The 13,850-nt window shown below is 32.6% G+C and overlaps 1 protein-coding gene across 1 annotated transcript in view; it reads right to left on the minus strand.

Moving 5' to 3' along the window:
* ETNK1 (ethanolamine kinase 1) overlaps window positions 1–13,850 on the minus strand; it is a 72,122-nt gene that overhangs the window by 15,026 nt on the left and 43,246 nt on the right. Inside the window, exons 4-6 of the mRNA XM_058558651.1 lie at window positions 13,047–13,189; window positions 3,616–3,699; window positions 896–1,056 (exon numbers count right to left, since the gene is read on the minus strand). Of these exons, the coding sequence (XP_058414634.1) occupies window positions 896–1,056; window positions 3,616–3,699; window positions 13,047–13,189 (388 nt within the window). The remainder of the gene's footprint in view (window positions 1–895; window positions 1,057–3,615; window positions 3,700–13,046; window positions 13,190–13,850) is intronic.

Genomic DNA, 13,850 nt, shown 5'->3' on the forward strand with positions numbered 1-13,850 from the left:
GCTGAAAACAGGATCAGAACAGCAGGTAAAGTCAGATTTCTGCACACTCTCTTACTTGAGATGTAGTCTGAATGGCTCTAGGGAAATGCTGCTCTTAAGACTATGGAAACAGTACACCTGTGAGCCACCAACAGGGTCTATTTGTAAAGACTACATAAATATTCCCATGCCAATTATACAGAATTATACTAAAACTAAAAAGAAGTAGCTAAAATAACTTTAACCTGGTATTCAATTTTATTGTCTAACACCTTAGCTGAAAGCTCATTCTAATGCATCATGTCATTCTCAAAAGATCATTTAAATGAAGTAATTTTTTAAAAAATAAATGCATTTAGAGTAAAGAAAAGTGAGTCTTGAAAATAATAATAGTAAAGCATTAAAACATCAAAGAAGCTAGAAATAACTGCTTATCAAAAGAAGGTCAATAAGACAAACATAATTCTACTGGTTCTTCAAATCTACTTTTATCATGTTAACATTACAATGTGATGATTAAATGTATTGTGGAAAACCTCATTTCCCATAAATCTGTCCTTGACTACATGTTTTTCATAAGGTAAAGAAAAAGAATAGATATAATATAAAAAGCTCCTTCACACATTAATTTTAACTCGAACTAGAACCCACTCATTAAACAAATAATTACTGAGCACTTACCATGTGGCCAGGTACTATCGTTCTAGGGGCTGGGGACACAGTAGTGAATGAAACAAAATCTTTGTCCTCAAACGCATTATAATGGGGGAATTGTAAACAATCGTGTTTTGTCATTATTTTGAACAAAAATTAACAAAACTCAAAATGAGAAATTGTTTTATAAGATGATGAAAATTTTAAAAGCTTTTTGAATTACAGTAAGAATTTTTCATTTGTTGTTTACATTTAAACTTACCAATGCAAACTGATTGACCTGAATGAAGAGTATTTCTACCTCCTTTTCAGTAACTTCGGTCCCAAAGCCCTTATATTCTTTGTAGGCTTCAAGGTAAGAACGCAGCCACTGGCTCTGTAGTTTTCTATCTGGATAAAGACTATAGTCTACATCACTCACACCTAAAGTGGAAAAAAAGTACATTGAAGATTTTATTTTTTTTATTTTTTTTTAAGATTTTATTTATTTATTTATTTTCCCCCCAAAGCCCCAGGAGATAGTTGTATGTATGTGGGACGCGGCCTCAGCATGGCCAGAGAAGCGGTGCATCGGTGCACGCCCGGGATCGGAACCCAGGCCACCAGCAGCGGAGCGCACGCACTTAACCAGTAAACCATGGGGCCGGCCCTGAAGATTTTAAAAATACATTCTCTTCTGCATACTTTAATATTTATCTTACCATTTACATATTTTTTTCAGAAAAAATAAAATGTATCCATTTTTGGCTGAAATACTAGATATTACGTAAATAAAATTTATTAAAATAATAAACCAAATAATCATAATGTATTCTAACTTTAATTCTAATTAGCACAATACAGTTGGATCATCATAATCAATTCTCATTGCTTTGATTTTTCTGCAAAGTGTGAAGCTTGAACCACCTGCAGCACAAGCCACAAATCTTCATTTTAATAAGTACCCCCAGGAAATCTTATGCACACTAATATTTAGATCATTTCCTAAAACTGTGGCTCTAAAGCTTTTCTGACCATTATGGGGTAAGGAATACCTTTTATATTGAAACTTAAACACACACCCTATATTAAGTTTCACCAAACAATATTTACCCTAACTACACATTCTGACTCTGATATTTTCTATTTCTTTTCTTTTCCTTCACTTACTTTAAAATAATTACCCCACAAATTTAATTTCATGATCTGCAGTTTGAAAAATACTAACCTAGAAGATAAAGTTCATACTAGTTAGCCTAGCATTCAAGGGTCTTCATAAGTTGAAGATCAAACTTACTTCTCTGATCTTACAACCCTCTATTCTCCATGAATTTTATATCCTACAAAAATAGGTATACTCATCTTGAAGTTTTCTTCCTTCTTTCTGCAGTGCCCACCTTTCTCTTCTATCTGCACATCCAAATTCTACCTTTCAAGTTTTAACTCAATTTTTCTACACAAAATCGTATTAAGATCACTGGAGTTTCCTCTTTCACATTCACAGCAGTGACTATCCATATTACTAACAGTATATCTCATATATGCACTGCTGCTTTCCCTTCCCATAGATATGTGAAAACACGTACAGCACAAATGTGGGGATATGGCATGTACATAATAAGCTTGGTAGACAGAAATAACTGAAAACATGTAAATTGAAACTTTTCCCCAACTTTTCTCCCAGTCTGGTAACTGGTATAGTAAAGTATATGAAAATATATGAATGCATGAATATATACAAATACAAATTCACCAATGAAAAATTCCTAGTAGGTATAAACCATCCAGGAGAATTTCCTAATCTTTAGTTTTAGAGCATTTCATGTTTCTAAATACAGTCATAAAATTTATTTTAAATTAATTCCACTTACATAAAAAAAAAAACTAAAACTTTTATTTAGTTGTTTTGTTTTTGGTGAGGAAGATTAACCCTGAGCTAACATCTGTTGCCAATCCTCCTCTTTTTGCTGAGGAAGATTGGCCCTGGGCTAACATCTGCACTCATCTTCCTCTACTTTATATGTAGGACGCCTGCCACAGCATGGCTTGATAAGCGGTGCGTAGGTTCGAGCCCGGGATCCGAATCTGTGAACCCCAGGCTGCCACAGCAGAGTGTGTGAACTTAACCACTCCGCCACCGGGCCAGGCCCTAAAACTTGTATACTCAACAGTGATAACAGATTAATTTTCAGGGGTAAAAATGATCAACTTTTCAATTATTCGTAGCCAAGACAAAAAAAAAAGAATTCTTGAGCATTTTAGTTAACCAACATTCCAAAAGCACAGGTACACAATGGAAACAGCAAAGGCTTTTAAACAATAAAAAATTGGTTTCAAATCTGAGCTCTCTGTATTCTACTGTGACCTTGGTAAGTTACTTTCCTCAATGGAAACTGAGAATATTACCTAACTTACAGGATTGTTCTGAGAAAAAAATGAGATGAGATTTATGAAGCACCTTGCACTATGTCAGGCCTTAACAGAAGCCACAATCACTATTTTTCTCTTATTTTCCTTAAGAAATTAAGAAAGAGGTCATCTGCTCTTTTCTCCAAAAATAAAGAAAAAAGGTCAAGAAGAAGTTAAAAAATGTTGCTCCTAGGGCCAGCCCCGTAGCTTAGCAGTTAAGTGCGCGTGCTCCACTACTGGAGGCCCAGGTTCGGATCCCGGGCGCGCACCGACACGCTGCTTCTCCGGCCATGCTGAGGCTGCGTCCCACATACAGCAACTAGAAGGATGCGCAACTATGACATACAATTATCTACTGGGGCTTTGGGGAAAAAAAAGGAGGAGGATTGGCAATAGATGTTAGCTCAGAGCCGGTCTTCCTCAGCAAAAAGAGGAGGATTAGCACAGATGTTAGCTCAGGGCTGATCTTCCTCACAAAAAAAAAAAAAAATGTTGCTCCTGCTCCCAGCTGATCTTTAAATAACAAAAAAAGAATTCTAAAAGTATCATTTCAAAGTTACATATGCTACTTCATAAGTTAAACCTAGATTTTACCTGCAAATTCATTGAAATGATTTCCAATATCATATGCCAGGTAGTTGTATCCAGAATATTCATAATCAATGAACTGTACATCACCTATGTGAGACACAAAAACAAAGACATAAGAAATCACATGTAAGATCAGAAAATCCCTATGCTATTTGTAATTAAATAGCTTCCAATATTTTGTCTCATTGTTTGTGCTTGGTTACATGCACTTCTGAGACAGTACAGGGTAAGGCTGTGAATTTTATGGCAATGAGCTTTACAAAATTCAAATTATGTATCTTGGTCAACAGCTTCTTGGTGAACATTAATGTCCACTATATTAAAGAAAGTCAAAATATAGTCATTCTCCAAGTTCAAATAAAAGCAAACTATGACTTTCACCACACGGGGGCATCAGTTACTTAAAAATTCAAGTTTAATTAGAAATGAAAACTATCTTTGGAAACTGTTAATAATCTACACAATTGTAACAAAAAATTAATCCATAATACTCCAACAATGAATTGACAAGCTAATCTACACGTGCAAACCAAATGTAAACTTTGAAAGACTTGAATTCTGTGAACCCTACAGTTATGCTATAACAACACTTGCTGATCAACTTAACAATATCCGTAATTTAAGAAATTAGTTGCTATCAAATGCTTACATTTTCCTGGAATGCTACATACCTAAGGTTTCCAATAGCATACCTGAGCAGCATTAAGGTAGCTGTTTTATCATTTAAAAAGGGCAAAAGTATAGTTGCTTTTAAATGTTTTCTAACTTGAGAAATTTTTACATAAGCTAAATAGATTCCTATTCTAAATTAGTGCTAAATATATATATGCATATTTCATTACAATTTTCCAAAGACAATCTTGTTCCGCCTGCCCAAGGGACATACTCTTGTTTAGGAACTTCTCTTTTTTGAGTACTGAGATTATAGAGGGTTTGGCTCAACAAAGATGTAGGTCCCATTTTTTAAAAGAGAGGCAAGAGAGAAAGTTAAAAACACGGAGAGAGAGAGATGTTAAAAAAAAAAAATCAAAATGGGTCACTGTCTACACCAGGGATCACAAACTCGAAGGCTTAACAGGGGCAAATAGTTAAAATGAATACATGAACAGAGTTGGCTGTACGGATAGTTTCTAAGCTGCTTATGTTAAGAAAATGCATAGCATATGCCTAGTTACATTGTCTTTTAAACATCAAGCTGAGGTATCAAAACAAACTCCTGGTCTACACACACTGGCATTTCTCAAATAACGGAACTTTTGAACTATAATGTATTGATATAGATTTATATGTTTAATTTGGGGATGTATGCTGATCATATTCAAATTCAGAAAAACAGAATTATATGACCAAAAAATGTCATGGCAAATAGAATATTTTACATAAAAGCAAAAAATTTTTTTTTTTTTTTTTTTTGTGAGGAGATCAGCCCTGAGCTAACATCCGCCAATCCGCCTCTTTTTTTTTTTTTTTGCTGAGGAAGAGGGCCCTGGGCTAACATCGGTGCCTATCTTCCTCCACTTTATATGGGACGCCGCCACAGCACGGCTTACCAAGCAGTGCGTCGGTGCACGCCCGGGATCCGAACCAGCGAACCCCGGGCCGCCGCAGCGGAGCGCGCGCACTTAACCGCTTGCGCCACTGGGCCAGCCCCAGCAAAAAATTTTTTAATGTAATTGTTAATATATAATTCTAAACTTGTATAAATAATAGCCAAGTCTAGAGTAAAATAAGTAAGAATCATCAAAATATCAAAATCTGTATGCATACTCACAAAATAAATATAAGGTTTTAAAATGTTGACTATAATAAATCATTGCAATTCAACCACCACAAGTATTATATTCTTGAATTCACAAAAAAACTATCCCACAGAAAGTCTTAAAGTTAACCAAATCATTTTGCTAAACTGTAAAATGGGAAGATGGAACAAGTTTTAACCAAATCACTTTACTAAATGGCAGAATGGAAAGTCCGAGCATGCTTTTAAATTTTTTTCTAGGTACCACTAGGAATGAGAGGGTGAAGACCACCATCATGACAAAATACTTTACAGCCATGAAAAAAATTTCAGTTTCAAAAATTATTTAATGACCAGGAGAATTACAAATGTTATATGAAAAAAGATACAAAATAGTAAACACAGTGATCCAAATTATTAAGATATTATGCCTGAAGAGAGAAAAAAACATACAATGCATAGGGGAAAAAAAGATGAATGAAAATAAACCAAAATAAAATGTTTCCACTGGTTTCATTACAGGTGATAGACAAGTGACCTTTTATCCCTTATATTTTAAATTCTTTACAATAAACACTACTTTTAGGAGGGCAACAAGTGATAGTTTAAAAAGATTAAGATGAATTCTCTAAACAAAACTGTCAATAGGTAAGAGACTAAACACAATGATGTGAGAGATACCTATCCATCAGGCCTTCAAGAAATCAGGATTCAAGACAATTTACCAAGTCGCACAACTGAGCCAACCAAACAGTTTTAACATATAATTTTTTAAATTGCAGCTGTTGATTGCTTTAGCTCTTGAAACACAAATTCTTGTAGAGCTCATATTAACTGTTACATGCCAATAAAAATACACAGCCCAGTCCTGAAGCTTACTTTTGCCACATAAACAAAAGCTTCAATTTCAATTTTCAAAATTATATTTAGAATTTGGCAAATATAGTTAAAATGGCAGGTAAAACATGCCTGCTTGTAAAGTAAATACAATTTAAATAAGCATAGATCACTTTAACAAAAGTTAATCTCTTTCAGTATGAAAATTTTAGCAACAACTTTTTGTAGTAGCATTAATTCATTAAAACTAGCCTTTATTTTTAAATGCTATGTTGAGTTTATAAATAATGAAATTTAAAAAATAAGAAAATGAAGCTAACAAGATACAGATGAGGCTGTTACCAGGCTCCGTGCATGTGAACAAGTGATGCGATAAACCTCCAGTCAGTGCGTTTAAGAAGCACGGGGTGCGCCGCCACATGGCAGCAACAATGGCATACCTAATCTGTAGCAGATGAAGAAAATTTGGCAAACTCACATTTTACAAGACACAAAGCTTAAAAGGAAAAAATTTTTTTTAAAAATCTGCATTAACTATCTTTTTCAAACTACTGCAAACAAAGTGGAACTCAACCTTAAATTTAATCTTCTGCAACAAAGTAAAATTAAAGAGGCCTGCTTCCTTTATTTCGGGTGCCAGAAAAATCAAATTACTGGAAAAGGCTTTCCTACCAACAGGAAGTATACTGAACTTTTTTTCTTCTACAAATTTAGCTTTTGATTTCTAAAATTTCTAATTATTTAGAGAAATATCCACATCACTATTAGTAATTAATAGCTCATACGACATGACTATCTTGTTAATCCTTTAAGACGTGAATTTTTAATTGGGGTTTCAAAGATGAAAAGAAAATGAAAATACTCCTTAAAATTTTATACAAAATTCTACGTGTATGTGTATTTTCTGAGGGGATTTTCAATTTTCCAGATTCTCAAGGGATCCTTGACCTCTAAAAAAGTAAAGAAGTACTACTTTAAGGACTAAGACTATATTTCATTTATCTTTATATAATTAGCACACTGACTAGTACATAATGGGTAAAGCATAAGATTCATAATAAATAAAACTATAATCTGAATTTTCAAAAGCTACTTTTTATTGCTGTATTTCTTGCGTATCTTCGCAGTAATGAAATCACACACTACTGAGTTAAATAAATTATTCAAATCTCAGTATAGGTGAAAATAATTGCACAATTATTGAAGTACTTTCAAACTAAAACAATTAGTTTATTAACTAAGGCTATATAATTCACATGACATATTCATTTGGATTCCCTTATTTTGCTGTTGTTAGGGAGAAAAAGATAAAAATAAAAAGCAAAATCACTAATATGAGAACCTGAAAATCTTTCCAACTCCCTCTACTTGCTCTGCAGTGTTAACTAAGGCAGAAAGAGAACAGAGAGAAAAAGCAACTATGATTATACTAATGTTAACAAATTGCTTTCTCTCTCACACAGAAAAAGGGAGTATTCTGCTCTGAGAAACTGTCCCTTCATCCCTCAGTCTGGCATCCAGTAGTACCCTGTGTACACTTTCACCTTAGCACTCATCATCCTGAATGTAAACGTCTGTTTTGTGATCTCACTCCTCCACTACATGGCATATGGCTTCCTGGAGGGGCAGTAGGTCCCTTTCACCTTTCATCACGCAATCCACAGAGCAATCCCTAGCACACAGGAAGTATTCAAATGCTAGTGGGGTAAATGGAGATTTTGCAGAGAATGCTGCGACACAATGATATAACACACATGTTTAAATGGGGAGAAGAGGGGGATAAGCATGAAATACTAAAGAACAAAGTGTGGCATTTCTGACATTCTTATTCAAGTATATGATTAAACACACAGTGGAACTGAATGTATGAGTAAAGAAAAAACACTAAACTAATAACTACTTTAGAAAGCTCCTCCTTAAGAGTTCAGGTTTTCACAGTCCATTTAAGTTTTTTATTACCTGATTTAGGGATATTTTATTTCATGCTAAATAGTGATCTGGAATACAAGTTAAAACAAGGTTAAGGTTATCCTTCATAAAAACTCCACCCTGGAAAATATAAGTTACCAAAATATAAAAATAAATTTGTATTTACTTAAATTTTAAAATAAAACCAACAAAAAAAACTCTCCTAAGTCATTAAAACATCAATGAAACAACCACAACCACAACAATGCCTTTTCATGAATAATAACAGAGTGGATAAGATTTAGAGCCAATCAAGTAACTAAGAATGGTGACATCCATTTTCCATTTATATTGTGTAAAACTGTAAAAACCAGTTTACTCTATAATTCTTGGAAAAGGCTTTCTTTTTCTTTTTCTCATTTATATTTCCTTAAATAGCTATAAACCAGCTTCTTGTATTTAGCTGACAGAGAAAATAATCAATGATTGCCATTACTGAAATTTACAGTTATATATTAGATATTTACATGAGCTTTTATGAAGATATGGGGAAGAGGGGGAGAAACAAAACAGTCACCAATAAACACTCTGCCAGAGCATCAAGACATGAGACAACAAACTCAAAAGCTTTAGCAATTACTTATAACATGTCAGCAGTTAAGGATTAATTGAAATTAAAATATTAGAATTGAAGTCACTTAGTAAGCAATGTTACGATCTGTTCAACTTAGCAAACATTTTTTAAAATCAATTATTGTTTTATTTAAAAGATGACTGGTAAGTCTTATCTTACAGTTCTGGAGCAAGAACCACTGCTTTTGGTTTTCTTATTATGTAATAAATTCTATCATCATATCATTAAGTATTCTTTTCTTACCTTTTTAAGATGTCATTTCATTTCACTGAAGGCAAGGAATGAGCCGATGTTTACCAACCACCTAATTCCTGGCACTGACTAACTTTTCAAAAATCTTGACAGCTACCATCAACTTCAGAAAGGAAGCTCACTCTTCTCCCACATTCCTGAGTCCTGTCAACTGACATGGTGAAAAAAAGTAGAGGCAGTATTTCTTCCTATGATGCCTACCAGTTCCTGCAGCATTCGCATGTGAAAATGCCTATGAACTGCAGGGTGCTCATAGTCTTCGTGTGTGTCTTTGTGTGTGTGTATAAATATGTACTTAAAAATACATATACACATTTTTAAACTTTAACCACTCAAGTTATAGTTATGATAGAATCTGTAAGTTGCACTTAAGACAAACTGAACTGTCATCTCCTACCCATGAGGCATAAATCTTCTACTTATAGGACATAGTTAACCTTCTGCCTTATAGTAAACATTTTCACTTTTTCAGAAACAATACATTTTATAAAATGCATCCTATAAACATAATATAGGTGTTAGCAAAATATGTATGCTCAGGACAAAGGCAGCCCCCTGCTTATTTTTCTAAATAAAATTTTACTGGAACACAGCCACATAGATTTATGTATTATCTAGTTGTGTTTGTGCCTCAACCAAAGTTGAGTAGTTGCAAAAGAGACTATAATATGGTACTCAAAGCCTAAAATATGAACTATCTAGCCCCTTACAGAGTTTTATCAACCTCTATCATGGTATAATAGCTGCAAATGAGAGCTGCTAATAAAATAAGTACATAGCCCAGTGCTACATACTTTATATGCATGATCTAAAATCTTGTCAGGAACCATCTGAAGTAGATATTATCTCTAAGTTACAAATAAAGCAAAGTTTTAGACTATCAATAGTATGAGCACTTCCTGGAAATCTGTTAAACACGCATATATATTCCTAAGCCCATCGATAGAAATTCTTTACCACAGTTGGTCTTGGATGGGGCCCAGAAACCTGCATTTTTTTCCAAGTAGCCTATGTGATTCTGGTGTAGAAAGTCAAGGATCAAATATGAACACTTAATAAAGAGATAAAAGGACTTATCTAATTACCACTTACTCCCATATGTGAGCAAGGATCTGAACACAAGTAGGCTTGATTCCAAAATCTATACTCTTTCTGACTTCTCATGGTTGTAATTAAGCTTGAATACATCTGCTTTTAAGAATTACTTTAGAAATTTTGAATCTAGTTACAATATACAAAATCTAAATTATTATAGTTGAAAAATCATGCAGTCTTCAAGATGATCGAGTATAAATTCATGAAGTTTAATTAAAATTTGCACTTCTGAGAAATTAAGAGTCTAAAAACACTAGAGAGAGATACTGAGCTTGATGATGCGAAGGCCAGTCCCTTGGCTTTCATCTTATAATTTTTATATATCCCATAGGTGGGTTTCAAAATAGTAAAGCCCTGAGTTCAAATCACAGGAAGCACTTAAAAAGTGATAACAAATCAAACACATTTGTGAATATAATACGCAGCTTAATTATTTATCCTATGTAGAAACTATTTTAATCTCAAAAGAATTAACACTTGGCTTTTTAGATGCTATAACAAAGTAACCAGTTAAGAAGGTAAAGAACTTTGCAGTCTATATTCTAATTTTAATTATCCTCCTTGAGATTACAGCTCTAAGTACTAACACTATGGTACAGTCTCAAATGTACATATTTTTCACTTATTAAATGTACTAAATTTATAGAATTTACATTTTTTTAAGTATGAAGCATGGTATCTTCTTATAACTAAAGACAAATATGTCATACAGTTATATTACTTCAAAACCATCAGCTCCGAATTTGAAACAGAGTAAGATAATAATAAACAGAACAAGCTTCTTGCCACACTTTCATGAGTTTTAGATTTTTACCTGAACAACATTCCAACCATATTTTCTTAATGCTTATGTATCAATTAATCACATAGAAATAGTTTTTTTTTTTTTTAATGGATGCTACAGAGTCCAAACTAGTCTTCCTAATGGACATAAACCAATGGAAAGAAAAAATAACAGAACATCTCCATAACTAACACACAAACATAAACACAAAGACAAGAAGAAACAAATGGTACACAATAAGATTTCTATGAAGGGCAAACTCTAAAAAATATATCAACATAAGTTACATTTGCTGAACTGTGAAATTTATTCTTCTGTGTAGGAAAGAAAAATTAGATGCAAAAGTATGATTTAGGTAATTCTTGGTAAAATAAACAAATGACAACCTTGAACTCTTAAAGCCAAACTAAAGCATAAAGATTTTATTTGAAAATATGAGAACTTTTCATATCATTAATCAATAGTTTAGATAGGCAACTGGCTAAACAAAAAAGTAAAAACGCATTTTTTAAATACCTAAGACAAAGTAATCTGATTTTTTTGGTCCCTTATGTTTTAGTTTAATGAATAAGTTTGTTCTGTGAAATGAATATGCAAAAACTTATAAAACAAAAATACGAAAAGTTAAAATTATATTCTAAAGGAAATAACAGATTCTCTTTGATTAACTTGCAGTTAAAAATAAAGCTGAGTGTCCACTTGAAACGTAAGATGAAGTCCCTCACTTGAAATTCTATTATATAAAATAATGTGTTATTAGGTCTTGCACTGAACTTAAAAGCTAACACATCGCTTTAATGCATAACTAATACTTGTCTCACAAATGGCTTTGAGATTTGGTTACTAGTATATAATGTAGTACATATATACTATGACAATTACATATAATAAATGGACAATAATTAAAGGACACTGTCAAGTACGTAAGGGTACACCTGAAGTTTTAAAAAATATTATTCCACACAAAGACTGCAAGACATTCAAAATAAAGATGTTAGCTCAGTATATTTTTACAAAACAGAATCTCTAATCCACATTAAAATACCAAATATACAATGTACTCAAACATGTTTTTGAAAATATGTGCTTCAGTTTACCACTCTTGACAGTGTTCTTTGGTTGGTTTTCTTCAAGTTAAAGTCAGCAACAAATATTAACAATCTTTGCATTAGTATGGTCTCAACTTACAATCTAATAAGGATGGCCATAAATAGTTCTTTAATATAATTATGACCACTTAATCAGAATTCTTTGGCTTCGGTATCTTCACAACAGCACACTTTTGATTCAAAATAATCTTCCAACTATAATGACTATCTTCAAAACTGGTTTCCTTTATAAAATGCAATTGCTTCATAGTTTCAAACAGACATTTTGAATTAATACTAATCCTTCAACCAAAATTATATCTTTAAATTTCAATTTAGTATTGAAGGGCATCTATCATTTAGCAACCAAACCTCAAACCACTTTATCCAATAATGTAATATAACCAAGTGTTTCTTATACATGAAAACATAGAGAATTTGAATACAGCAAGATATGAACAATCACAAAAACATTTCACCAAAATGTATCACTGTCTACTTCAAAAATTATTTACCAGAGGTTCTTGATTATTATTTTAGTAGAAATAAATTTCAGCAACTACAAATAACATTTCCTCCATCTGTGGCTCTCTCCTTAGCATCAAAATATCTAACAAATCAGCATAATAAACAAGTAAGAGGAAACCTGGAGACATATTTATTTCTAATACTGTTGTCCTTCCCAACACTGAGAAAATTCCTGTATTTACAAAGGAGTGCAGTGTCAATTGGTTTTTCAATAACCCCCATTATAAGCAGGTGCATTTTCAAACCATGAATTACCAAATAGGTTTTACAGTTAAATTTATAAACAAAGTCATTTTATCATTTTTCATTTAAAACTCTAACAGGAATCACAAACTGTTTCTTAATAAACCAATTCTAAGAAACATATTTTATACAAGTACATAGAGAACATATATTCCTAATTTAGCACAGTTACGAAGACTTTAAAACCTAAAAGAAAAACTTGAAAGATGTCATGCATGTTTTTAACCCTTGCATTTGAATTAAATTTATTTATTGACACAAAGATCAAAGGACCATTAAGAACATAAAAGAAATCAACTTCAGTTACTGCTAAATTCAAATACCTACCTTGTTTCTCATTGTAGATTATATTCTTACACAATAGGTCATTATGGCAAAGCACAACAGGTGAGCCCAGGTTGGAAAGAATCTCCTTCATCCAAGTCATCTCCTCCTGAAGAGTCTGAGAGCTTGGGATATCACTTAGGAACCTTTCAGTTTTAAAAGAAAAGTTATATCTTGTTTATAATAATGACATTTAAGTTTGAGTAAGGATTAAAATCTATTTTTATTAAGTTCTTTCCATTTAATTACACTGACTCCTGAATTAAAACAAGCCAATTAATTCCAAAATTGGAATAAAGAAAAACCTTTACGATGAACTTAAACATGAATAAAAAGAAACTGAGTGATAATTAAAATGCAGAGCAGAAAAGTAAAAAATATATCACTACAAAATGGGGAGGAAAAAAAATATATGTAGCTAATAGCTAACATATACTAAGCATTATTCTTAAAGTTTTACATTGATCTCCATTTTATAGATGGGGAAACCAAGATACAAAGAGTTTAATGAAAAGAGGTTTAAGCATATTATATAATAAGTTACAAAGACGGTCCATTAAGGAACTAAAACATCTACTTCATGCTTAGAAGGGTGAGTGTAGTAGAAATCAGCTAAATTCACATTTTAAACTCAATAGATATTATCTACTATTGACAAATCAACTCGTATTATCATATAATAACCATATAATCATTAACCATCATATTATCATATGATAATCATATCACAGAACACTCATATTATCTATTATAGAAATTACCTCAGAGTAGTCAGATCAGGAAGGGTGGGAGAAACTGTAGCAAGCA

The sequence above is a fragment of the Diceros bicornis genome, chromosome 17 (genome assembly GCF_020826845.1).
Source record: "Diceros bicornis minor isolate mBicDic1 chromosome 17, mDicBic1.mat.cur, whole genome shotgun sequence".
Taxonomy (NCBI): domain Eukaryota; kingdom Metazoa; phylum Chordata; class Mammalia; order Perissodactyla; family Rhinocerotidae; genus Diceros; species Diceros bicornis.